The following is a 26,486-nucleotide window of genomic DNA, read 5'->3' as shown; positions in this document are numbered from 1 at the left end:
CAGAACAGCTGGGCAGCCACCTCGCCAGGAAGCTCTTCTCAGGGAGCTGTGGCTCCAAAGCTGAGAGCAAAAAACAGAAGGGCAGGGCCCAACCCCTTGTCTGCCAGTGCCCATCTGCTCTCTGGTGACCTTCGTCTCTCCCCATGGCAACTGCAGCAGCAGAAGGATCCCTATGCCCAGCTCAGACTTGCATTTAGGGGTGCAGCGTCAGGGAGCCAGGGATGCTGGGAGTGGTCGGCTCCCAGCCTCATTGGTGGACTCAGGACTCCTTGGCCCTGTGGGTCTCACATCATAGATTCAGAAGGGAACAGGGCAATGGGGAGTACTTCTTCACATCTCTAACCATGCCCAGGCAGGCAGAGCCTCACTCCTGCACATGGTACCTGTGGTCTCCAGGCAGCAAGGCGCAGGTCCCAAAGGGCACTGCAGACAGCAGCTGGGACCTGCAGAGGCACCAAGGCAGCAAGCAGACACAGGGAGTCAGTGTGTATTGGGGGAGGGGGAATCTGTCCTCTGGAGGAGGAAGCAAGAGGGTATTCAGGGCGATTTTATTCAGCTGGAAATCGATCTGGACAGGGCTGGGCAGGTTCCTCTCCCTTGACCCTGCTCCTAGCTGAAGAGGTCATTAGAGCAGCAGGCATCCCTGAGCAGGCCACGTCATGTCACCGTGTACAGCTCATCCCGAACATTCGTGCAGATCTGATAGTGGCAGGGAAACGTCTGTGAGCAGGCCCAGGGCTTGGCGTGCCTGTCCCGCGGTGGCAGCAGTAACGCTGCACTGCCCGCCAGCAGCATGTGCCAGATGCTGTGGGTGTAGTAGTAGTTGTCGCTGGTCATCATGAAGGTGTAGATGGCAATGCCCACAGAGGCCATGGAGATGCCAGGCAGGAGGTAGAAGACCCAGCGCTGCCACGAGCTGGGGTAGCACTGGTTACGGTGCCCACAGCGGTACCCCTGGAGCAAACAGCCATGTGACTGTTGGCACATGCAGGCTGTGACTACAGCTCCCAGGGGCCTGGGCCAGTGGTCATGGGGCCCACCCAGATCTAAGCAGCAGAACCATGAGGGTGGGCTGCCTGGAGGGGCTCAAAGGCACAAGGCCACTGGTTCTCAGGTCCAGGCCACAGGCACCCAGCCATGCTGCCCTTCACAGACGTGGGGCATTCAGGCTCTAGGCCGCTGGTTAAAGCGAGCCTGGAAATGTGGCCAGTAAAGAGGTCAGGCTCTCTTCTCCCAGAGCCCGGACGGGAGCAGCTGCCCACCTGGCTCCTTACCCACATGGAGGCCATGATCACGAAGGCAAACAGGCAGGGCCCCATCATGTTCCAGACGCCCCTGCGGTCCAGGTACAAGGACATGGCAATGACCAGGGTGCCCAGAACAAACAGGACCTGCGCAAAACACAGAGAGAGGGAGCCTCATACTATGGTCATCGTGATGACCCCACAGGAGCAAGTGGCCGGCGCATGCTGGTCATCCTGCTGCACCCACTGCCCACCCCCCTCGGAGCTGCTGGCACAGCGGCCCCACTCTGCCGGCTGGGAGGGAAATCCCCTCCTGCAGCTCCCGTACTGCACCCACAGTGAATGCGGCCTCAGCATTTCTGAGGCAAGACTCGGCCAGGCAGGCACCTCTGGGGGCCAACAAGGTGGTGCCCATCCCTAATGTGGGACACTGTCCCGCCAACTGGATGGCTGCACGTTGTGGCTCTGCACCCACACACCTGCCCCTGTACCCTCGGGTTTCCAGGTGTCTCCCACCAGTCCTCAGTCTCCCCCAAGCTGTTCCCTGGGGAGGGGCTCCCTCTCTCAAGTATCTGTCAGACACTTCTGCCCACAACCTGTAGTTCTCCACCTTTCTGCAAGTTCATGCACCAACGCTCAGCCCAGTGGGGCCCCAATGTTTCTAAGTCTCCGCCGCCCCCGCCCTGAACAAGGGGGTTGCGAGGGTGCTCCCTTGGAGCAATACCCGCCCTGCAGTTCCTGGAGCTGACGTGGCAGGCAGAGGACACAGTCCTAGGCATCAGCACTAGTCTCCATCAGCTAGGCCCAGCTGCTGCAGACAGTCCCCAAGGTGTCCCTGGCATCAGGGACCCAGGAGCATAGCTGAGGGCTTCTTGGGGAGGTCTGGCCTGGGGTGGGCTCCAGGGCCACTCTGAACAGGGTTCTGGAAGAGGGCCCCCTGCCACCACCTTCCTCCCTGCATCCTCCGCACAGCTGGCACTTCTCCTGTGGCTTCTTCCCAGGGTAGCAGGTCATCACATGAGACATAAGGTTCCCAAGGGCAGCAGCCCAATGCCCCTTCTAGTCTCTCCCTCCATGCTGCCTTGCACACGCTGCGTGTAAGGGCCTCTGCTCCCCTAGAGCCCAGTCCCAGTGTTGTGGTCCACTCACGTGTTTCAGGACTGTCTTCAGCCGCGCCATGCAGAGGATGGTGACCCAGATGGACACCCCAGAGCCCAGGAAGTCACAGTACTGCAGCGTGTCATAGTTGAGAATGCACAGCACCGTCTCCCCCGGCTGGTCACAGGCGTGGTAGAACTGCGGGCATGGCAGTGAGCAACTGTGGCCCAGACCCCCCGCCCCGGGATCCTGTAAGAGGAGCTGGACCTACCGTGGAGAAGAACATGGTGTAGCTGTAGACAGAAGCCTCCACTAGTAAGGCGCGGTGCACGGAGACGGCGATGGGAGCCAGGAACACGAGGTTGCTGAGCGTGAGCAGCAGCACGGCCATCCGCTGCTGGGCCACTGTTTGCGCCGTGCTGTTGTCGGTGCAGCTCCACCCGCGCCAGCCTGGGGGCCACACAACACCAGGGGCTGAGGCTGCACAACTGGGGTCTGGCGAGGGGCACTTACAAACCTCGGGGCCCCTGCTTCACCCCGGAGCAAGCCAGGCAGGAGGGGGCAGGCAGGGGCAGGGGAGGCCGAGGTCAGGAGGCAGAAGCACTTGACCCCTGGGGATTCCTCGCTGAGCCTGTGCCTGCATGGGCAGGTCATATGGGGCACGAGAGGACTGGGGAGGAGGCATCTGCCCCAGTCCTGCTCTGCAGGGTGCTCTCTCTCTCCAGCCCTAGTGGAGCTTCTCCAGGGGAAGACACAGGGCTGGGGAACCAATGGCAGCAGCACCCTGAGGGGTTCAGCCCTCACCTGCTTTGCAACTGCAGCTTGCATATAGGTAGCTGTGTCTGCGGAGGAGGAGGCACTGGCCATAGGGTCCACAGTCATTCAAACAGGGTACCAGGTTCACGGTGGTCTCCACATGGACCATGGCCTGCTGACAGTTCCTGCGAGGGAGGGGTGATAAGAAGGCTGGCTGCAGTGCTCTGCTGGCCAGTCACTCCCAACAGACCCATGGACACATGAACCAAGAATTGAGGCCCTCAGGCTCCGACAGCCCTGGAGGAGATGCCTCTTCCCCCTGCCAGGGATACTATGGGAGGGGTGACCAGATGGAGAAGGGGAATCTCTCCTAATACCCCGAGGGCAACTGACCCCTCGCTGCCAGCAGGAAGCTGGGTCATTCCCAAACTTCAAAGTCAGGCAGCCCCATCCATGGTCCTAAATGCACTGACTTGGCCGCTTGCCCCAACCCTGGCCCCAGGTATCCTTACTCAGGACTCTCAGGGCACATGAGCTGCAGGGAGAGGTACCAGTCGTCTGTCTCTGGGTAAGGGATAATGAGGTTGGCAGTGAGAGATGAGCTGCTCAGAGACAAGGGGTAGCCCTGGAAGAAGGCTGCAGGGGGCAGAAAAGCCCATCAGAGGTGGCCAAAGGGTCACCAGGCCACCCTGCCAGCTGCAGCCTGCCCAGCATACCTGTGGTACAGTTGAGTGAGGTGTCAAAGCTGAGGAAAGGGGAGGCAGCGTTCATGCAGGCCACCACCAAGGTGTCGTTTACGATCTCTGTCTGGAAGGGGAAGCAGTGCAGGTTAGCCCCGTCAGTCCCAGGCTCTATCGTGGCAGGGTCCCCAGAGAGGCACTGCAAGTGTCCACCCTGTGTTCAGCCTTGGTCTGGTGCTGGCTGCCTCCTGGGCCTGGGACAACCTGCCTTAAGCCTACTGCTGCTCCTAGCCATTCTGCAGCCCCATCTCTTCAGGCACAGCCCTGGAACCTGCTGACAGGGACAGGGCTGCCCCGTAGGGGAGGGCTCCCATCCTCAGACTTTGCTAATCTGGCTGGTGCCTGCCCGTGACACACTGCTGCCTGAAAGGCCGCCCCAACCCATGTCCATGCTGAAGTCAGTGCACAAAAGCTTGGCCAGGTCACCCAGCACCCTGAGCAGAGCCTGGGCCACGAGCCTCTTGCAGACAGGTCTTGAGGGCTACCGTGGTGGCAGGTACCTTGTTAGCCTGCAGGGAGATGGAGAGGGAGCCCCCACTGTCCATGCCTGTGTTGAGGCGGAGCCGCATTGTGGAGGGCGTGTGCCAGTGCACCATTACCCAGACCCTGTTCAGGGGCTGGAAGTGCACAGACAACACGTCCACGTCCTCCCGCATGATCGGGTAGCTCACGAGGCAGAAGGGGCCACTGCCCACCCCACTGCTTCTGCCCAGGTCCTGGTGTCCAGGGCCCAGGGACAGCTGACCACTGGAGGCATTACAGCTCTGGTTTGGGCTGCTGTGCAGAAGGTGCTGGAAAGTCACGCTCCATGGCTTGCAGGCTGTCAAGAAGACAAGGGGCTCAAGTGGAGGAAGGCCTGGGGATCGAGGGAGGGGGCGGACCCAGTCCCTCCTCTATCCCTGTGCAGCCTACCTTTGAGGGCAGCTACTGCACTGAAGGCCACTGACACGTGGGCCAGGCTCTCAGCCGTCACTTGCAGCCAACGGCCCCAGGGTGGTGAGGGCAGCAACAGGCGGCAGGGCCAGGGGAGGCTGGAGCAGGTGAGCACCTTCTGGAAGTTGCTGGGCAGGGTGACTGAGCCCACTGTGACACGCACAGGGCAGCCCAGGCTCCCATTGGACACACAGCCTTGCAGCTCCAGCTGAAGCTCCTGGGTGTACTCGGGGACAAAGATCCTGCATTGATGGAGGAGGGGACCTTGCTCAGTTTCTGCACTTCCTCCAACCCATCCCCTCAGGGCGGTGACCAAAGGGGGCCAGGCATCTGGCCCCACTTCCTAGCAGGACCCCAACACCTAAGACCCCAGTTTTCTCACCCGCTCCACCAAACCTGAAGGCTGGGGCTGCAGGGTAAACCCAGGACTCACCCCCAGGCCTCGACTCACTTGAGGTAGCTGGGATGGGAGAGGAGGGTCTGCAGAAGGGGCACATCGGGCTCCATGACGGAGACCTTGACCACCCGCATGACCAGCATGTCAGGCTGGAAGACGTAGGCACAGGTGGGAACAAAGCCCTGGGGACAGAGCAAGGAGTGGCAGGTGAGAGGTGTCAGGGAATATAGGCTGACGGGGCAGAGCCAGCCAGAGAACCCAGGCATGGGGGGGAACAGGGACTGCCCAGAGAACCCAGGCATGGGAGTAGGGAGCACAGCTGGACCATTGGACCCAGAATGAGGTGCCAAGCCCAGAGCAAAGACTTCCCCAAAGAAAGACCAGCCCTCTATGCACCAAGGGGGCCTGCCCCAGACCCCTGGAGGGCAGCCCCCCTCACCTTCACCTGGATCTTCTGGGAGGAGGGGGGCAGGTGGGCGGCCACAAACCAGTCCCCAGGTGCCGGGTGGGAGATGTTGGCAGAGGTGTTGTTCTGGGCCTCGGAGCTCAGCAGCATGCTGATGTGGAAGGAGGGATGCACCGAGGTGTTGTCTGGGAAGCTGGTGCCCAGTGGGTTGATGACTGGAGGGGCGCCATAGCGGAAGTGCCTGGGGGCAGGAGAGCCAGGCAGGGGTCAGGCGCAGGCCTCAGCAGGCGCAGGCAGGGTGGGCGGGCACACGGGCACCTACACCGTGATCTCCACGTGGGTGCATGTGGGCCCACCGCTCCGGGAGACCTGCAGCAGCCACCGCAGCAGCACAGTGTCTGGGGGCACACGGAAGTGGAAGAGTCTGGTGCTGCCATACCAGCTGTAGAAGGACAGCTTCTGTGGGGCCTGCGAGAAGTGCTCGGACACCAGCTCAAGCCCTGTGGGGAGAAGCGCGTCAGCCAGGTGGAGGCACCTCTTCTGGGGGCACAGACTGGGAGGAACGAGGCCCCGTTGGGTACATGGGCTCTATTTGGAGGATCCCAGAAGGAAAGGACTCAGGAAGCCATGGGTGGACTGGCCTGGAGCACCTGGCACATCAGCTTTGAGCTTGGCAAAGATCACTGCCGCCCTCTGGTGCCTGGAGGGTGTCAGGGTGGCCAGAGGTTTCTCCTCAGGCAGCCATTCCTCTCCTCCCCTCCCCAGATGGCCCACAACCCTCCCACCAGGCACCTGGGCCTTCTCACACTGCAGCAGCTTCCAAAGGAGCCCCCGGCGCCCCCAGCCATGGCACCCCAGCCACGGCACCCCAGCTGCCTCCAACTTTAGAAGAGCCCCACCCTCACAGCCAACCAGCCCCTCCTCCTGCACATAGTCAGTCAGTCCCAATCCCCCCTCCCGGCATACAGGCCAAGGTCAAGCATGAAGGACACAGGAGGCAGTAAGGTAGGAGTGCCCATCCTTCCTCAAATCTGCACTGGACGCTGGGCACCAGGACACACTCCTTCCCCCACCTCCTCTGCGCCTTGCATAGCCCTGCCTGGTGGCCCTGCGGGCACTTCCACTGCACAGGTGAGGAGGCTCCAGTCCAGGGGCTGGCTGCTTGCTCGGGCCTACAAAGACTTGGGACACAGCCAGACAGGAGTCCAAGATCCCCCTCACTCAGAAAGAGACCCTGGGGGGGTTAAGGGACCCCAGGCCAGAAGCCTGATCAGGCCCTGAGCCCTGTGCGACCCTGGGCATTCCTTTCCCCTCTAGTTTCCAGCCTCCTCCTAGGTAGGCCAAGGTGAACAGCATGTCCCTTGTATGCCCCTCCCTCGAGGTTAATGAGTGGTAAAGTGCTTCAGGAAGAAATGTGCTGTGGACACAACAGGGCATGGCCTTCTCCTCACAGCTGGGTGCCCCCACCCAACCCCCCCGGAAGTCTCCCTCTGCCCCACTAGGAGAGCTGCTGGCTGGCTCACACCACTCTGGAGTCAGGCCTGGGCCCAGGCCCCTCCAGGAGAGGGGCGAGGCAGCCAGATGGGCAGCTGGCTCTCCTGCCAATCTCATGACCCCTCCCACATGGGCCACTGAAGAAAAGATAACAGCCTGTTGGCAAAGCCCATGGGAGCTAGCGTGTGGGGCTGGGCAGGGACAAGCTCCACCCATGACTCATCCCAGGTGATGCCGCCACCAGGTCTCTTCCACCAGGCAGTGGCCTGAGTGCTAGGAACTGCTGAACTGCTGCAGGCTTTCTCCTGAGGGTGCTGCACGTGGCAGGGTGACATGATAACTACAACATGAGCTGAAAAAACTAAAGTGCTGGGAGCTGAGGCAGAGCTGCCCCCCCACCCCCCACCCAGGACCATAGGGTACTGTAGAAACAGCCAGCCAGCCGGACACCTGGCCTCTGAGGGGGCCAGGCATGGAAGGTCACCTTGCAGTATGCAGCTCCCCTGACCTGCTGTGGAAAAGGCCCTTGGGCCTTTCTGGCCTGGGAGCACCAGCTGTGAAGTTTTAGCAGGTACACACAAGATAAGAGATCTGCTCAAGGTTGTCCTAAGACTTGGTCCCCAACTCCCAGAGCTATACAGCTCCTCAAGGTCTCCCCTGAGGCTCTGCAGCCCAATCTCCCTGCTCGAAATACCTACACTGTTGGGCCATTAACATGGCAGCCTGAGCTGGATGTGACATCGGATGTGATGTTGTGACATCGGGAAGGGTGAGGAGAGCCAGCCACACACGCACTCCTGCCCTGCCACACACCCCCTCCATGGACACAGGGTTGGGTGGGAAGGGAGGGAAAGAAAGTCCCTGAGCCAGTCCTGGGAACCCAGTGAGAGCACCCTACTCTGTCCCACATCCTCCAAACCAGCACCGGCACCTGCTCAAGACCCTGCTGACCCACAGACCACAGAAGCCAGGGCCACGAGCTGCCTGCCCCTCTGCAGGCAGGCCTGGGAGGAGGTGAGGGGCTGAGCCAGCCCACCAGGCCCCTATGCTGTCCAGCCCAATTGCTCCATCTCCACGCCCCACCCCACCAGTGACCCTCACCCAGGTCGGATCCCCAGGATAGAGAAGAAAGAGGGGAGTATCAGTGGAGCAACCACGGCAGCAGCATGGTCCTTGGGGAAAACCGCCTTTCATTTCAAGCTGTGCCAAGCTCAGAAACTAGAAGGCATAGCCCTCAAAAGAAATGGGAGCTCGGAGGAGCAGTATTTCAGAGAAAGTGGGGAGGGGCTGGCAGCTGGGAACTGGGGGGAGCAGCCCAGGGGCCACTGGGTGAGCTCCTACTGTTCAGTGGACATTTGGGTGGCCAGGACACATGGACCCCGGGGAGTCACAGGCCACAGCGGTCAGGGGAAGGTACTCCTCATCTCCCCGTGTCTGGGGCTTGACTGTCTACACTTTAGTCCCTACCCAACGCAGAACTGGAAGGGTACCACCCCCTGGTCCAGCCCCATCCTTGGACTCAGTCAGGGATGGGGACCCTCAGGGAGCAGATATGCAAAGGGAGCCCAGCAAGTTCCCAACAAAGTGGGCACAGACTTTTCCTCAGACCCATCCTGGCCCGCCAGGTTCTTCGGGGCCAGGTGGGAGCTCAGCCACCGAGAGGCAAAGCCAGCTGCTGAAAGTGACGGCACTGGGTTGGCGGCCTCTGTGGGCTTAGTCCGGGATGCCCACCGGACTAAGCAACTTTCTCCCAGCTCTGCCCCTCTCCCAGACCAACCATTCTCCCGGGCGGGCCTCCCGGCCGGAGCCCCAGGCTGAATCCCCCGGCACCCCACCACCCCGGCCGGGGTGCGGCGGTCGTGCCCGACCTGGAGGCGCCGGGATGAGGACGGAGAGGAGAGCGCGGTCCGAGGCGCTGAACTCGGCTGAACGCGGCTCGGCGGCGGAGGAGGGAGCGCGAGCGTCCATTCCGCCCCGGCCGCTCCGACACGGGGCGCCCCCAATCCGGGGTGGGGACCCGGCCCCTGTGCCAGGTGAGAGCACAGGTGCCCCCGGGTGAGTCACAATCCCGCCTGCGCCCCCGGAGGCGCCCGCGGTCCGCGCCCGCTTACCGCTCTTCCCGCTGTCGCCGCCGGCGGCGGGCGGGGGCCGAGCCATCAGCAGCAGCAGCAGCGGCCCCGCCACCGCCAGCGCCCCCGCCGCGCCCCGGGTCCCGGTGCCAGCCCGGCCCATGGCTCGGCGCTCGGCCCGGCGCTACCCGGCCCGCGTCCCCAGCCGCGCGCCCCCGTCGCCGCCCGGGCCGCCGCCACCGCCTGCTCCCGCGGCCCCCATGGCCCGGCCGGTCCCGGCCGCCGGCGCCCCGGGCACTTCCGCCTGCGAGGCCCCGCCCCGCGCGAGCCGGCCCGGAGGGGCGCGGGGCCGGGGCGCCGGGAGGGGGTCGGCGAGGAGCACGAATCGGAAGGACGCGTGGCGGAGGCAGACGTGGGGCGGGGCGGCGTGGGGACCCAGGAATATCGCGTGCGGAGTGGGAACGCATACAGCGACCCGGCGCGCGGTGTGGCGGGAGGACTGGCCGGGCCGGGATGGAGGGTCACGTGGGCGCGGGGGACTAGGAGGCAGGAGTGACGTGGGACGGAGGGGTCGCGCGGGGCGTGATTGGAACGCGCAGGAGCTGCGAGGCGGCGGGGGAGTCGCAGAGGGCCCCGAATTCTTGCTAGAGGGGCTGGGGGCTCCACGGGGCGGCTCACGTTCACCGAGGAGGAGGGGTCCCGCGGAGGAGGGGCGCCGGGTGAGGAGGGGTACCGGGGAGGAGGGGTCCGGAGGAGGAGGGGTGCTGGCGGGACCCGCGGAGTCCGACGCGCGTGGGCCCTTCACGGTCCTTCACATCCCAAAGCCGCTGCGAGAGTGTGAAAAACGCACTTTTGTGGAAAGATGAAAAAGCTCTTCGTACGTGTGGGAATTTAGAGTACGGTAAAGGTGGCGGTTCACATCGGTGAGTGGGATCAACTCCTCAGAGTTTACACCGGGTAGATTCCAAACAGATTAAAGATTTAAGCGGAAAAAGGGAGATGATAAAAGCGCTAGAAGAAAACTTGGGGAAACTTTTTCAGAGTCTTGGGGAAGAGAAGGCTTTTCTAAGAACGACAAAACCTAGAAGATGTTGGAGGAAGACTGAGAAATTCAACTACGTGAAAACGCTTTTTTGCAGAGTAAAACTGCATAAGCAAAGTAAAAAAAAAAAAAAAAAAAAGGGAAGAAAAAAGCAGGGGGGGGATGCTTGCAACTTATATGGCAAAGGGTTAATCTTAAGATCAGTGAGAAAAAGTTCAATAATAAAGAGGCCTACAAATCAATAACACCAACTTTCCGACAGGAAATGATCAAAGAATACCCAGCCATGGGATTCCTGAAAAAGGCTATGCAAATGAATGAGAATAGGCATCTACCTCTCCTTAGAGAAATGCAATTAAAAAACACTGAGATGACTTTTTTATTTTCTTTCTCCTAACAAATTGGCAAAGATAAAAAACTTGATCACACCGAGAGGGTGAGATTGTGGGCTGACAGACATTCGCTGCTGTAGTGGGCAAGTGATAGGGGAGCCTGTGGGAGCGCTGGACTCCTCCACCGAAGGAAGGAGAGCGAGCACGTGGCCTTTGAGAAATTCCACACTGAGTTTTCCCTGCAGAAATGTTCACAGAAGTGTGAGGTTGCATATGTCCCCTGCTCAATACAGCATGCACCTAGGTGTTGGTCATTAGCATTTCGGATAGGGCCTTCCCAGCGCAGCTGTGAAGGGAAAACCAGGAAGCGCTATGTACCCATTGGGAATGGTCCACCAGATAGAGCTTTAGCTGAAAAAAGGAACAGGCACAACAATGTGTTCAGAGCACTACCACTTTTCTACAAAAGGAAAAAAAAAAAAACACATTTCATTTGTGTGTATCAAAGGCATAAAGTGTCTCTGGAAGGATCCAGCGGCTGGCTACAGTGGTTGACCCTGGGGGAGGGGAACCAGGTGTCTGCGATTGGGGGGACACAATATCTGTTTGTACCTTTTTAACATTATACGTGAGGGGTAGTAAAGGTTTATGGGAGAGTAGGAAGGGAAAGCTGACCCCGCAAGCCCAAGGCCATGGAAGGCCAGAGAAGGGGAAGTGGAGGGTGTAGGCTAGGGAGGAAGGAAGCCCTGGTGCAAAGCCATGAAGAGATCCTTTGTTTCCCTGGAATCTGGGCTGTGCCTCCCTCACCCCAGACTGCAGGGGGCTCCCAGGTGGTTCTCAATTTAAAGAGACAGAAGTCAGATATTGGATTTTGCAGAGCTGTGACACTGCACTGCACCTGCTGAGACAACCGAGCCCCGCAGGGACGACACTTGTGGTCAGCATCGGGGACTGCTCCATCCGAGATCCATTCCCTGCCCCAGACTGGGTTAGGAATCCGCCCCCCCAGTACCTCCGACTCCAACAACCTTCTCCTGAGTGTGTCACCGTGGTGTGAGGTTCCTGTGCCCCAACTGCCCCCACCAGGTAGGAAGGGAGGCAGCAGATCTGGGCCCCCCCTTTAAGTGCCCCATCTGCAGGGTGGTGGACTCGTAAATGGACAGAGAGCCCTGAACTGGAGTCCAGAGACCTCTGCTGAGTAGCAGAGCATTAGAAATGGAAAGAACTCCATAGCATGGAACACCACGAGTAGCACTAGTGGTCAGGGAAACACAAGTGAAAACAGGAACCTTGTCAAAAAGCAGCACATTCAGCCCTCTCAGGGAACAGGCACCTCATACATAGCTGGCAGGAATGTGAACTGCCCCAACCTTTTGAAAATTAATGTGATGACATTAAAATGTAATAGAAAACCAACCGAAGACATAAGGACAGATACACAAGGGCATTTGATGCAGAACTGTTTGTAGTTGCAAAACCTGGGAGCCCCATGAGGGGAATGGGTAAATGAATTATGATGTAGACATACTCTACATTTTTATGCAACTTTTAGACAGGTTTATCTCTGGGTCTTCTGGAGGAATATTGATAAAGTGGAAAAATCCAATTGCTGGCCAAACAAACTGGAATGCCCTCAGATCTCCTTCACAGCTCTGTCTCTTGTGAGAGTGGACTGTTGGCTGCCCCACAGCCTGCCCGTAGTCAGTGTGCTCTGTGCAGGCCACAATGAGCATTACTACGTTTGCTTTGGATAAAAATTTCAAAAGCTTAACAACAACAAAAAAAACTTTAATAAATTTTATCCAAATAACCAGAGGAAAAGCTGCAGTGCTTGGATTTTAAGGAGGCCTTGGGGGCATCTCCCACCCTCGGGGGACCCGTCTGTGGAGGAAGAGGAAGTCCGCCAGTTCTCCCCAGGCACCCCTACTCCCACCAACCTCAGCTCAGTGCAGCTTTTCCTTCCTTGCTCCCCGTTCCCCAGGATTGTGGTGCCTCTACTGCTGGACCTAGCACACAGTCTGGCCTCATCTCCTGCTTTTTCCCTTCTAGCTAACAGCAGGTGCTCATCCAGGCACACATCACGGGAATATATGAGGCCCTCAAACACCCTAGGCTGCTATCCTGTCCTGCCTGTCCAAGTCAGACCTTTCTCTACAACCCACCCCATGCTCCTTCCACAAGTACGTCCTGTGTCCAAGGCCCTGTGAGGAAACCTCTCTGTGGACTTTCCCCCAGACTCTGCACGCTGAGAGGAATTCCTCTCTCCTCCTGTTCATGGCTACTTGCTATAGAGACATGGGATGGCTCACCCCCCCCCCTGCAGGTTTCTTGTGGGCAGGAGCTGGGTCACATCCTATGTGGTTAGGCAAGAGGGGGTGCAGATGGTCGCTCTCTCTCTGACCCAGTGCCCCAACTTGTCAGCATAAACTAGACCAGGGATGTCCAAACATCGTGGGTTCATAGACAGGAATAGTTAACTCAAAAGTGTTGGGAACAACATGTGATTTGCGAATCTTTATTTTACCAAAGTAAAGTTGTTGTTTTTCAAGCCCGACTATCATCTATTATTATCATTTCGTAAAGATAATTTTCCAAACAAAATAATAGGAAGTACATACTCTTAGAAATATAAAAAAGGTTAATTTGTATTTTTTTGTTTTTGCTTTTTTTTTTTTTTGTCTTTTTCGTGACCGGCACTCAGCCAGTGAGTGCACCGGCCATTCCTATATAGGATCCGAACCCGCGGTGGGAGCATCGTTGCACTCCCAGTGCCGCACTCTCCTGAGTGCGCCATGGGCTCGGCTCTGCTTTTGTTTTTTAACTTCAGTATATTGTTTTTATTTATTCCCAGTTTGTCTGGGCAAATGAACTCTTCTCCTGGGTGTTGGGTACTAATGAACCAAACATGAAGGGCAGAGGCTGTGACCTCAGAGCTCTTGACCTGCAGTGAGCCTGGGATGAGGTCCAGCTGCATTGGAGCATGGGACCAGAGAAAGTATCCTTGTTCCCTTCCAAGGGGTGGGGGCAGAGGGTGATAGGGGCAGGAGATGGCTGCCAGGGCAGCTGGCCCCAAGAGTTGCTCTGTGGTTTGAAGCCTCCCTTGGCACCCCTCACCAGTTTACCTGGAATGGCAGATGGGGATGAGGCTACCCTGGGCCCTCCTTATAGAAGAAGCAGCCCACCCTTCCTGGATCCTCCCTGCAGTGACTTTAGCAGAGGTGTAAAGAGATCTAACATGTGTAAAATTGGAATTTCAAGAGGAGAGGAAGGAGAGAATGAGGCAGAAAAAAAATGTGAGGAAAATACCCCCAAATTCTCAAATTTGGTAAAAGACATTAATTTACAGACACAAGCAGCTCAGTGAAACTTAACAAGAATCAATGCAAAGAAAACCATATCCAGGCACATCGTAGTCAAACTGCTGAAAACCAAACTTAGAAAGAAAATATTGAAAGCAGACAGAGAAAAATGACATATTACAGTCAAGGGAACAACAATTGGATGGCTTATGACTTCCCATCAGAAACAATGGGGGCCAGAAGATGGTGGAATACCATCTTTAGAGTGCTAGATGAAGAGAGCAAAACAAACAAGCAAAACCCACCTATTGACACAGAATTCTGTATCCAGAAAAACATCTCTTAAGAATAAAAACAAGGGTCTGGGAAAGGGGCAGCAGGCACCATGTTCAGCCGCTAAGGTGGCAAGATGAAGCCCTTGAAACAGCCCACAGCCCAAGAAGCGGGCCAAGGAGATAGACAAAGAGGATAAGGCTTTCAAACAGAAATAAAAATAGGCAAGCAAAAAAAAAAAAAAAAAAAATCTTCGGGCAGGAACAAAGAGCATAGGAAATTATAACATTCTATAGTTGGTATAAAACAACTATAGTGTAGGAGAACAATTATAGCATACAGGACACGGGGGAGGAGAAAATGGACCTATAGTAATATAATTGCAAGATTCCCACATTTTACATGAAAGGGTACAATATTAATTCTAAATAATCTGTGAAAGGTTAAGAATGTAGTTAGAATCTCTAGAGCAACCAATATAAAATTATGCCAAATATAACTAAAAAGCCTAAAGATAAGTTAAAATGGACTTAGAAAATATTATTTTAATCCAAAAGAGGTCAAGAAAGGAGAAAAAAGAATACAAATCAGACGGGGCAAACTAAACAGTAAAATAGTATACCTAAATCCAATCATATCAATAACTACATTAGATATTAATGGACTAAATACTTAAAAGGCAGAGATTGTCAGACTGGGTTTACAAAAAAGCAAGACCAGACTACCTACAAAAGATTAATTGCAAATATAAAGACACAAATGGTTGAAAGTAAATGGATGGACAAAGATATACTATGCAATAATGAGCATGAAAAAACTGGTGTGTCTATATTTTTATCTGATAAAGGAGACTTCAAGAAAAAGAGTATTATCAAAAATAAAGAAAAAATTTCGTAACAATAGAAGAGTAAGTTCATCAGAAAGAAATAACAGTCATAAATATATATGCACCTGTTAAAAGAACTTCAAAATACACAAAGCAAAATTGATGGCATTAAAGAGAGAAAGAGGCATTTTCATATAATTAGTGTAGGAGATTTTGATACCTCTCTCACAACAGTTGAGGGAACAGATTGAACAGAGAAATCAGTAAAGACATAGATAATCTGAACAATGCTATCCACCACCTTGGACTAATTATGTTTATAGAGCTCTAATCCAACCTCAGCAGAACAAACATTTTTCTTGAGTGCATATGGTTTGTTCCCTAAGATTAATCATATGTAGGGCATAAAACAAATCTCAACAAATGCAAAAGAATTTAAGTGATATGGAATATGTTCTCTGACAAGAATGGAATTAAGTTAGAAATCCCTAACAAGAGGATATCTAGAAATAAGTAAGAAGCAGTCTTCAGAGCTTGTCCTGGATGCTGGCTTATAGGCCATGGGGAATACAGTGTTGAAGTCTGAAGTTTGCCTCTGAATGGGACCTACCTACTATTACACATGACAGAAACTGCCATGTCTATCAAATTTAAAAACATCTGGGAGACCCCAATGTATAACAATGCCCCCATTATACTGATGAGGAAAGTGAGGTTCTCCTGATCCACCCCCTCCTCCCACCCCTCAGGCAGGGCCTTTCCCAGCATGCTACACAAGAGAGAAGGAGGAGGTGGAGGAGGAGCAGTGAGAGTCATTTGTAACCAGATCTTGAAAGTGATACCTGATCCCTTGAGCTGTGTTAGAAGTGAGTCACTAGGTGCAGCCCACACTCAGGGGAGAGCTTTACACAAGAGTGTGAATTGGGTTGTCTTTTCTTGTTGAGTTGTAAGAGTTCTTTTTGAATTCTGCCTACTAGACCATTAAGTATATGATTTGCAAATATTTTATCCCATCCTGTGAGTTCTCTTTTCACTTTCTTGATAATTCCAAGCTGTTTGCCAAAACAGTTTAATCAGTTGATGTTCTCACTAGCAGTGCATGAATGATCCACATCCTCACTGTACTTGGAATTTTCGGATGTTGAGATTTTTACTGTGGTTTTTATTTACATTTTTCTGAACATTCCTGAGACTGAGCACTTTTGCCAGTGTTTATTGGCCATTTGGGTTTCCTCTTGGGAAAAGTGAATCTTCAAGTATTTTTCTGTTCAATTCTTGGACCATTGGTCTTTTACTCATTCAGTTCTAGTTCTTCATATATTTTAGACCTTTTTTGCTTTTCGGTGGTAAAAACATTCTTTCCATTTGGTGACTTGTCTTTTTTCTCTTTTCATGTGTGTGTGTTAAATTGCCTTTTTTTTAGAGCAGTTTTACATTCATAGCAAAATTGAGCAGAAAGTACAGAGAGTTCCCATGTGCCCCCACCCTCATACACACAGCCTCCCAACTATCAACATCCTGTACCAGACCAGTACACTTGTTGCAATCAATTAACCTCCATCGACACGTCATTATCACCCGAACTCCATGGTTTACATCAGGGTTCACTCTTGGTGCTGTACATTCCATGGCTTTGATGAATGTGTAATGACACGTGCCCACAACTACAGGATCATACAGAGAAGTTTCACTGCTCTAAAAATCCTCCGTGCTCCACCACTTCATTACCCTACACCAAGCCCTGCAACCACCGATCTCTTTACTGTCTCCATAGTTCTGCCTTTTCCAGAATATCATATAGTTGGAATCATACAGTATGTAGCCTTTTCAGATTGGCTTCTCTCACTTAGTAATATGCATTTAATTTTCTTCTGTCTTTTTATGACTTGATAGTTCATTTCTTTTTTTTTAAAAAGACGACCGGTAAAGGGATCTTGACCCATGGCCTTGGTGTTATCAGCACCATACTCTCCCAAGTGAGCCACGGGCCAGCCCTGATAGTTCATTTCTTTTTAGTGCTGAATGTATTCCATTGTCTGGGTGTTCCACAGTTGGTTCATCCATCCCCCTACTGAAGGGCTTCTTGGTGCTTCCAAGTTTTGGCAGTTGTGAATAAAGCTGCTATAAACATTTGTGTCCAGGTTTTGGAGTGAATATAAGTTTTCAACTAACTTGGTTAAATACCAAGAAGAGTGATTGCTGGATCGTATGATACAACTATGTTTAGTTTTGTAAGAAACTGCCAAACTGTCCTCCAAAGTGGCTGCACCATTTTGGATTCCCAGAGTTCTTGTTGCTCCCCATCCCCACCAGCATTTCGTGTGGTCAGTGTTTTGGTATTGTTTTGGATTTTGGCCATTCTAATATCTTCATGCTTGCGTGAGTTGGTGGGGAAAACACGTTGTCTTTCCTCTGCTCTCACAGAACAATGAACACAGAAGACTGACTTATGTCACCAAATGTGGGGGGATTTCTCTCTGCTGGCAGCAAGCCAGCAATTCTTCAGTGGACACCAGTGGGGTGCCCTTCACTTTCTGGTGCCTTCCCCTGGCATACCACTTTCCAGGAACCTCCACGAGTTCAACTATCCCAAAGCTCTTTCAACCCAGGTCTCTTGGGGTTTTATGGAGGCTTCATTACATAGGCATAATTGATTAAATCATTGGCCACTGGTGGTCAGCTTAACTTTCAGTCTCTCTCCCCTTCCCAGAGACAGAATAAGGACTGGGCTAGGGCCCCCTCACCCCTGAGTGCAGAAGTTAATAAAACCCCACTCAGGTACTCACAAAGGACTGAGACAAATAGCTTCCCAACCGCAGGAATCCAACTCATACCCAGATAAGAAGGGGCTAAGCCACGTATTTCTTAAGCAATATCTTGCAGGAATTTGGGAGCAGGATGTTTACCCAAAAGAGAAGACCCAGCTGTGAGAGGTGGACCAAACTGGTTTGTGCCAAGATGGACTACAGTGCTGACCTTTCACCAACTTTTCCCCTCATTATAATACAAAAAATCACACCCAGAGGTAGAGATTCAACATTCTTATGAGACATGCGACCCATGAAGAAGCATGACTTCCCAGTATGCAAGTGCCAAGAAATCTCCACCTCCACCTGTTTAGAAATCACCCCTTTCTGGGCCAGCACGTGGCTCACTCGGGAGAGTGCGGTGCTGATAACACCAAGGCCACGGGTTCGGATCCTATATAGGGATGGCCGGTTAGCTCACTGGCTGAGCGCGGTGCTGACAACACCAAGTCAAGGGTTAAGATCCCCTTACCGGTCATCTTTAAAAAAAAAAAAAAAGAAATCACCCCTTTCTACCTAAATCCCTTTAAAACTTTCTCCGGCCTCCCCTTTGGGGACCCAGCCTGAGGAAAATGTCCTTCGTGCTGAAGCCCCAACAAAGCCTTGCCTGAGATTCCTGAATGGCCTCTTGCCAACTTCCACTGCATAGAGAGAGCTTGAGGACCCAATTCCATAACACCACCTTTGTCTTTCCTGCAACCAGCCCCATCCTGAAGCTACTTCAGGCCTTCAGCCATCATTAGCATCCAAAAAGACTCTTATTACTTTGGAGATTCTAAGGATTTTAGGAGTGTCAGGAGACAGGGATGAAGACCAAATATATAGTTTGACAATATCACCATGATATTTTCAAAAGTTCTTAATTTAACATAGTTGAATTTATCAATCATTTCTTTTATGATTAGCACTTTCTGTGCCTGAAAAAATTCTTCTCCACAGAAGGTCATAAATATGTTTTATTTTATATTTTTCTTTTTTTAAGGCTAGTCAAATGAAGCAGTGAGAGTGGGCAAGGAATACAGAAATCTGTAACTGGTTGTGATCAATTAGTTTTAAACACCCTGCACTTGGACCAATGTGTGTATATTTTCTTGTATTTTAAAAATTTTATAGATTTGCCTTCCATATTTAGGTCTTTAATCTAACTGAAATTTCTCTCTATATTTGTAAGATTGTTACTGAACTGTCCAGCTGCCTGCCCCCTTGAGAAGGAAAGAAAAAAAAAAAAACACTCAGAAGTCAAATAATTGGTGTTAGAAAAGCAGGTGTATTCAGCTGAAGGAGATGGTAAGTGTTGGGAAAATAGAATAGTTTAATCAGGGTTCCTCACCTCGGGTCTGGTTGGGGGTGGTGCGGTGCATTCTTTATAAATAAGTTGTGTGTGAGTGGAGTTAGTGCACAGGGGCAGAGCCACGGCTTGGCTGGCATCTAGTGCCCTGGGTGTCCACTCCTCATGGCCATGCTTTCCTAAACCTATGGCTCCAAGGACCTTTTGGCTGGTTACCTAGCTCATAGACCTGCGTGTGGGGAGTCTTGTGACCCAGGCTAGCATGTGAAGGGTTTGTGACCCAGTCTGGACAATGGGCTTGAGGGGTCTGTGAGCTTCAGGCCCAGGCATTAGCCTAGTGCTACAATTGGCCTAGTTGGTGCAGGATTACGGGCAGGTAAAAGAGTTTAACAATTGGCAACGTCAGCAGGATTCTGACCCAGCCCTAGCTTTACAGTAGGCTATCCCATCTCAAAGATTTAGATTTACTGAGGGGTTTTTAAAGGAAGGGTTGAAGGAATGGAATGTGGGAGGTGAAAAGCAGGAGAGCAGGAGATGTGAGTTACAAGGTCCATTTCTATCCGTCAGGTACAAGGTTTCGCCACGTCCTCGTCTGGTTTCTGTTCTCATCTTAAGATTTTGATTTGCGCCAGTGTACTTGGTGGGTGCCCAAGGTCAGCTTCAGTCATTTGGCCTTGATCTCAAAACTCTATAAGTCTCAAAGAAAGAACTGTTAGCTTTGCAAAGTACTAAGTAGTTTCTCGGCCTTATTTTCCTACTTAGCAAGCGAGGTAAGAAAGCCGGGGGATGGGAAGAAAGAGTGGAGAGAAAAAAACTGTCCTTTTAAAAAATCCTCCCCCTCTTCCTAGCCCAGGCAGTTTTAGGTCCCAACATGGCTTCAGTCCTGCTCACTCCAAGACAGAGTCTTTTTTTTTTTCTATATGGATACCCTATTTTTTTTTTTTTTTCTTTTTTGGTGTGGGGGCAGCTGGCCAGTAGTGGGATCTGAACTCTTGACCTTGGTGTTATAAATTGTGGTCTAACCAACTGAGCTGACCAGCCAGCCCTGGATGCCCTATTGACCCAGTGCCATTTATTGAAAATCTGTGTTTCTACTGCTGATCTGCAGTGTCTCCTTAATCGTATATAGGGTGTTCATATGTGTGTGGGTGTTTATGGGCTCTGAATCCTGTTCCTTTGGTCTATTTGTCAACATCTGGGCCAATACACAATCTGAATTATTTATTACAGCTTCATAACAAGGATTGGAATCTGGTGGAACATGCCCTCCCACCTTTGTCTTCTCCAGAGGGTCTTCGGAGTTTGGCCCTTTGTATTTCCATAGTGTGTGTGTGTGTGTGTGTGTGTGTTTGGCCCTTTGTATTTCCATAGTGTGTGTGTGTGTTTGTGTGTGTGTTTGTGTGTGTGTGTGTGTGTGTGTGTGTGTTTGGCCATTTGTATTTCCATAGTGTGTGTGTGTGTTTGTGTGTGTGTGTGTGTGTGTGTATGTGTGTGTGTCTGTGTGTGTGTGTGTGTGTTTGGCCCTTTGTATTTCCATAGTATGTGTGTGTGTTTTAAAGATGACCAGTAAGGGGATCTTAACCCTTGACTTGGTGTTGTCAGCACCATGCTCTCTGAAGTGAGCTAACCGGCCATCACTATATAGGGATCCAAACCCGTGGCCTTGGTGTTATCAGCACCACACTCTCCCATGTGAGTCATGGGCCGGTCCTTCCATATTATATTAAAGTCAGCTTTTCAAGTCCACAAAACAATCCTGTTGGGACATTGATTGAGACTGCAGTAAATCCATGAGTCAAGATGAGAACGAGTGACTGCTCCCCTCTACTCACAAAGCTGCAGACCCCCCGGCCTCTCCATGGTCCTTGATACCTGGCTGTATCTGAAGGGGCCCAAGACAGGATGTCTGAATAATCCTAAGTCTAGGAAGGAGCTAGGGCTGCCCTGCCTGGAGGAAGCTTACCATGAACAGCTCAGAGGTGAGAAAATCATGCACACCAGCTGTTCAGAGACCATGCTGTTGTCAAAATCAAATTGGGCAGAGCAAAAGCTGGCACCTCCCTCTGTCAGATCTGAGAAGGGAGCTTGGCGAGAAGTGAAATTGCAGACTCAGCCTCATTTGGGCCCAAACCTGGCTGGCACTGGGGGTTGAAAAGAAATGAGTCCTGAAGTGAATACCAGATGGGGGTTTAAGCCACAGTACCTGGATGTATAATTACCAAAAATGATCTGAGAGCTACAGGATCTGCTCCTTAAGAGATGGGAGAGGAGGGGCTGTCATGGAGAAACACAGTCATGGAGAAACAGAAACTTCAAATGTGCTTTTAAAGAGGGTGCAGGACAGGGACAGGGATCAGAGGTGATATGAGACTAGAGAGTAGGAGGCAGCCCATCTGACAGAGCCTCTGCTCCCTGCTGCACCCCACACTCTGCTTGTACCTGGGAGGTAGCTTCTGTCATTGCCATCTTCCAGAGGAGGGACGGCAGCTCAGAGAGGGTAAGTCTGTAGGAGCCAGAGCTAGGGCCGAAACCCAGGTCTCCCGAGTTACTCGTCCAGCAGAACCCAGTGAGCCTGAAGTCTTCACACAAATCCCAGACAGAGAAAGGCACAGAGAGAACTGGAGTGGAAGGAGCAGGACTCAGGGCCAGTTGTCCTCTGTTTGAGCCCTGGGTTGGCCATGGAGAAGCTAAGTGATTCCATATCTCTGATGAGCCCTGTTGGGCCAGGTTGGGTAAGGTGGAAGGAGTTTACTTACCTATTATTATGTAATAAAATACCCTAACACTCAATGGCTAAACACAACAGCCATTTTTTTCTTGCTGATTCTTTGCTGAGTCAGGGATTCAGACAGGGCTCAGCTGGGGGGCTCTTCTGCTCCAGCTGGCATCAGCTGGGGCTGGGACTCCCAAGATGACTCCACCCACATGCCTGGTGCCTTGATGGGGATAGTTAGGGGCTGGGGCCTCTGTCTCTCTTTCTCTGTGGCTACCTTAGGCTTCTTTACAGGGAGGGTAGATCCCAAATATGTGTGTCCCAAGTGGTGAAGGCTGAAGCGCAGCTCTCTTACAGCCCAGTGTTGGAAGTTACCCATTGTCTTTCACTGCTTTCTGTCAGTTACAGCCAGTCACAGTGCAGCCCCCATCCAAGGGGAGGGGAGCAGGCTTGCTTCCCAAGGGAAGTTGAGACAGGACGTGCTCAGTTTCCCTGGGCTTGGGTTTCAGGACACACCTCTGGGTTTCAAGCCACTCCCTGAGGTCTCAGACCCCTGCTCTGGCTCCTTCCCTAGAGGAGAGTTACTGTTGCCAGTTAGACCTATTTTCAGCACCAACCCTGGGAAAATGAGACCACAAGGGGCTGGCTTATGAAAATCCAGCAGCTGGCCATGCTCAGTAGAGAAGGGTTATATAACCCTGGTAGTTGAATGACCTTCCATGAGAGGTGGTAGAGAGCACAGAATATTCTTGAATATGCCTGGTACATGTGACAGGATTTAACCAATGAATATGCTCCAGAAAGAGACCAACTCAGCATGTGCAAGACTGTTACCTAACACAGAACTGCCCCCTTAATTGAATATTCATTAGATGGTGAAACCATGAAAGCTGAATCCCAGCAGAAGGTGGGGCTGGTGCTCACTCTCCTGGAGCCAGCCCACACTCTGTACTGAACTTTAAGTGTGTATTTCTTACTTTTGTATTAAACTTGGTGTGGGCCCTGCTCAGTCTCTGGAGCTCGGCCACACTCTGTCTGTAAAATCTGTATCTCTTATTTGTTATATTAAACCTGTTTCCTACTGTGACTCTGCTCTTGAATTCTTTCCTGTGGTGGAGTCAAGAACCTGGTAAGAGGATGGGATGGGTTGAGGCTGACTATCGCGCCCCCTGGACCCTACCTCTGACATCAGAGTGGCAAGGTTACACTGCACAACAGCATAAGGGACAAGCCATGAGCTGTGGCTATCTCTGGGAACAGGGACAAGCATGGGTCAAGCTTTGGCAGCCTCAGAATCTCTGAAAGCAGTGCAGTGCCTGAGCATTGTACCTCTGCAGGGTTGGGAGCAGTTCACTGAAATATCCAAAATCTCTTTTGATTCTAAAAGTCAGATTCTAGGGCTGGCTGGTTCGCTCACTGGGTTAGAGTGTGGTGCTGTTAACACCAAGATCATGGGTCCAAATCCCCAAACAGGCCAGCCACAAAAGAAAAAAAAAAAAAATTCAGATTCTAAATAGTCCTAAGTGTCAGAAGTAACTAGGGCTGAATCTACAAGTCACTAACCAACTGGGTGGCCTTGGACACCTCAATACATTAGAGTTGGGTAAAGCTCATGGACTCCATTTTAGAATAATGTTTTCATGCACAAAATAAAATACATGGAAATAAAAAGGAAAAAAAACTATGCTAAAATACAGTTATCAAAACATTAAAAAATGTGTGATATAGTAATAACATGCTTTTTTTCTTTTTTAACAGCTTTGTTGGAGTGAGCAGGACTGAAGCCATGCTGGGACCTAAAACTGCATGGGCTCTAAAAGATTTTAAAAGGACACCGTTTTTTTCTTGGTATGCATGTCTCTGAGTCCCCTCTTTTCCGATGGTTATTTGATATTTTGAACCTTGGTTATGGGGCAAGATGACATTAGTTACATAAATGTAAAGTTGTTTTCCAGCCAGCCTGGAGCTGCAGACTTGCAACGAGGCACGTACTATGCCGACCCTGAGATAACAACAAGGACAGGAGCAGAAACCAGACAGAGTCTTGGCAAGACCTTGCACCTGGCTCCTTGCATGAAGCCCCCACAGCTCACGTCTCCTTCCCTCCTGCATTTCATTTCCCATGTTCCATTCCCTCATCCCCCTCTTTAAAAATCCCTCTGTAAATCTGAGACTTCGAGATGGCTTCAGTCTGGCCACTCTCTTTCAGGTTTACCAGTATTACCCTAACATTTCTCCTCAGGTCACTATTCCTGAATAAAAGCTGACTTCCATTTTCACCAACGTTTGACTTTTTTTTTTTCAACTTTTGACTTTTGAGTGGTTTGCATTTGAAAGGGGGCAGGCTGCCAGACCTGTGCCCTGTACCAGCTTTATTGAGATATAATTTGTATACTATACAATTCACCCATCTAAAGTTTACAATTCAATGATTTTTAGTATGCTCACTAATATGTATAACCATCACCATAGTAGCAGAGTTGCGCAGCGGAAGCGTGCTGGGCCCATAACCATCACCATAGTCAATGTTAGAACATTTTCTTTCTTTCTTTTTTTAAAAAGATGACCGGTAAGGGGATCTTAACCCCTGACTTGGTGTTGTCAGCACCACGCTCAGCCAGTGAGCTAACCGGCCATCCCTATATGGGATCCAAACCCGTGGCCTTGGTGTTATCAGCACCACACTCTCCCAAGTGAGCCACAGGCCGGCCCAATGTTAGAACATTTTGATCACCTCAAAAAGAAACTCCAGGGCCGGCCCGTGGCTCACTTGGGAGAGTGTGGTGCTGACAACACCAAGTCAAGGGTTAAGATCCCCTTACCCGTCATCTTTAAAAAAAAAAAAAAAAAGAAAAGAAAAGAAACTCCAATTTCACACCCTTTAGCTATCAACTCTCTATTCCCCTTTCACTTCTGTCCCCCAGGCCTAAGTAACCACTAATCTGCTTTTTTATCTCTATGGATTTCTGTACTCTGAACTTTCATATGAATGTAATCATACCATATATGGCCTTCTGTGTTTGGCTTTTCACTTAGCATAATATTTTTGAGGTTCATCCAGGTTGTAGCATATACCAGTTCTTCATTCTATTATGGCCAAATAATATTCCATTGTATAGATATACCACATTTTGTGTATCCATTTATCTATTGATGGGCATCTGGATTGTTTTCACATTTTAGCTATTATGAAAAATGCTGTCATGAACTTTGGTATATGATTTTTTTTTGTAGATTTTTTTTTCATTTCTCTTGGGTATATACCTAGGAACAGACTTGCTGGGTCATATGATAATGCTATGTTTTCCAAAGTGGCTGCACTATTTTTTGTTCCCACAGGTAGTGTATGAGGGCGCCAACTTCTCTGCATCCTCACCAAGACTGGCTATTTTCTGACTTGTTCTAGCCATCCTAGTGAGTATAAAGTGGTAAATCATGGTTTTGATTTGCATTACTCTGATGACTAACGATGTTAAACATCTTTTTATGTGTTTGTTGGCCATTTGTACATCTTCCTTGGAGAAATGTTTATTTAGATCCGTTACCCATTTTAAAAATGGGGTTATTTGTTTTTTATTACTGAATTGGAGTTCTTTATCTATTCTAGATACAAGTCCTTTATCAGATATCTCGTTTGCAAATATTTTCTCCCATTCTGTAGGTTGTTTTTGCACTTTTTTGATGGCATCCTTTGAAGCAAAAAGTTTTAAACTTAGATGAAGTCTAATTTATGCATTTTTTTGTTTTTGCTCATTCTTTAGATGTCATATCTAAGAATCCTTGGCCAAATCCAAGGTCATGAAGAATTACCCTTGTATTTTCTTCTAAGAGTTTTATAGTTTTAGTTCTTACATTTAGGTCATTGATCCTTTTTGGGGAGAGGGGGGATAGCTAGCCTGTAGGGAAATCTGAACTGGTGACCTTGGAGTTACAAGGCTGAGCTCTAACCAGTTGAGCTAACCAGCCAGCCCTAGGTCATTGATCCGTTTTTTTGGTATACGGTATGGGGCCCACCTGTTCTCATCTGCCAGCCCCTCCTGTGCAACGTCCTGTATGTGGCAGTGGTCCCTATCCCTTTGGCCCATGGTCCTAGCAGCTGCTAAGCCCCAGCATGGGTGTCCCCTGTGCCCGGGGCCAGACTTGCTGTGGGGTGCATGGCTGCTCTCAGGCTTCCCTCACCTTTCCCCAGGCAAGCCCTCCCCCGCCCAGAAGGCACTGGCACAGATGCTGATTCCCAGGGAGGGGGATTCATTGGCCAAGCATGGGTGGGGCAGGACCTATTACCTGAAGGAAGGCGAGTCCAAGGCCACACAGAGCTCCCTGCATTCTGTGGGCTTCAGTTCAGCACTGGGCACCCGTCCAGCTCTCTAGAACCAGTAAGTCGGCCGGCAACACCTGGAAGCAAGACTCACAGACAGGAGGTTCCCACAGGTAACACCTGTTGGTGGTAAGGGACGCAGATCTCAGGGGAAAATTTACCCTGCCCCAGAGAAGCCACCATTGCCCAGTGTGGCCCCAAGTGGGGACTCTGGAGTGTCCCTTAATTCCACTGAGGCCACGCTGAGCCTGCATCACGCTTCCGCCCAGCGACCACACCCCAGAGCTGGGCCTTCAAGTACCAACCTCCCCCGGCCATCCCAGCACGTGCTCCAGGACCCGTCCGTGGCACGCCGCCCTCTGATGCTCCACTTGGACTCTGATGTGGCTGCCCCTCTAACAATGAACAGTGAGGCTCCTCCTCCCCCACCTGCCCCACCTCTGCCCAGACA

At 51.6% G+C, this 26,486-nt stretch overlaps 1 protein-coding gene across 1 annotated transcript; it reads right to left on the bottom strand.

Annotated features, from left to right (window-relative positions):
- Positions 1 to 627: 627 nt before the first annotated feature.
- Positions 628 to 9,300, bottom strand: PGAP6 (post-GPI attachment to proteins 6). Its single transcript, XM_063100548.1, has 13 exons — positions 9,180 to 9,300; positions 5,897 to 6,074; positions 5,608 to 5,815; positions 5,223 to 5,350; positions 4,751 to 5,013; positions 4,339 to 4,658; positions 3,815 to 3,905; positions 3,611 to 3,734; positions 3,147 to 3,283; positions 2,614 to 2,792; positions 2,394 to 2,540; positions 1,275 to 1,391; positions 628 to 954 (listed from the first exon to the last, which is right to left on the bottom strand). The coding sequence occupies exons 1-13, from the start codon at positions 9,298 to 9,300 to the stop codon at positions 658 to 660; spliced, it is 2,310 nt and encodes a 769-aa protein (XP_062956618.1). The 3' UTR covers positions 628 to 657.
- Positions 9,301 to 26,486: the final 17,186 nt, after the last annotated feature.

This window comes from Cynocephalus volans, chromosome 6 (genome assembly GCF_027409185.1).
Source record: "Cynocephalus volans isolate mCynVol1 chromosome 6, mCynVol1.pri, whole genome shotgun sequence".
Classification (NCBI taxonomy): domain Eukaryota; kingdom Metazoa; phylum Chordata; class Mammalia; order Dermoptera; family Cynocephalidae; genus Cynocephalus; species Cynocephalus volans.
Note: the sequence above shows the minus strand (reverse complement) of the source record. Positions and strands in the feature narration are given on the sequence as shown.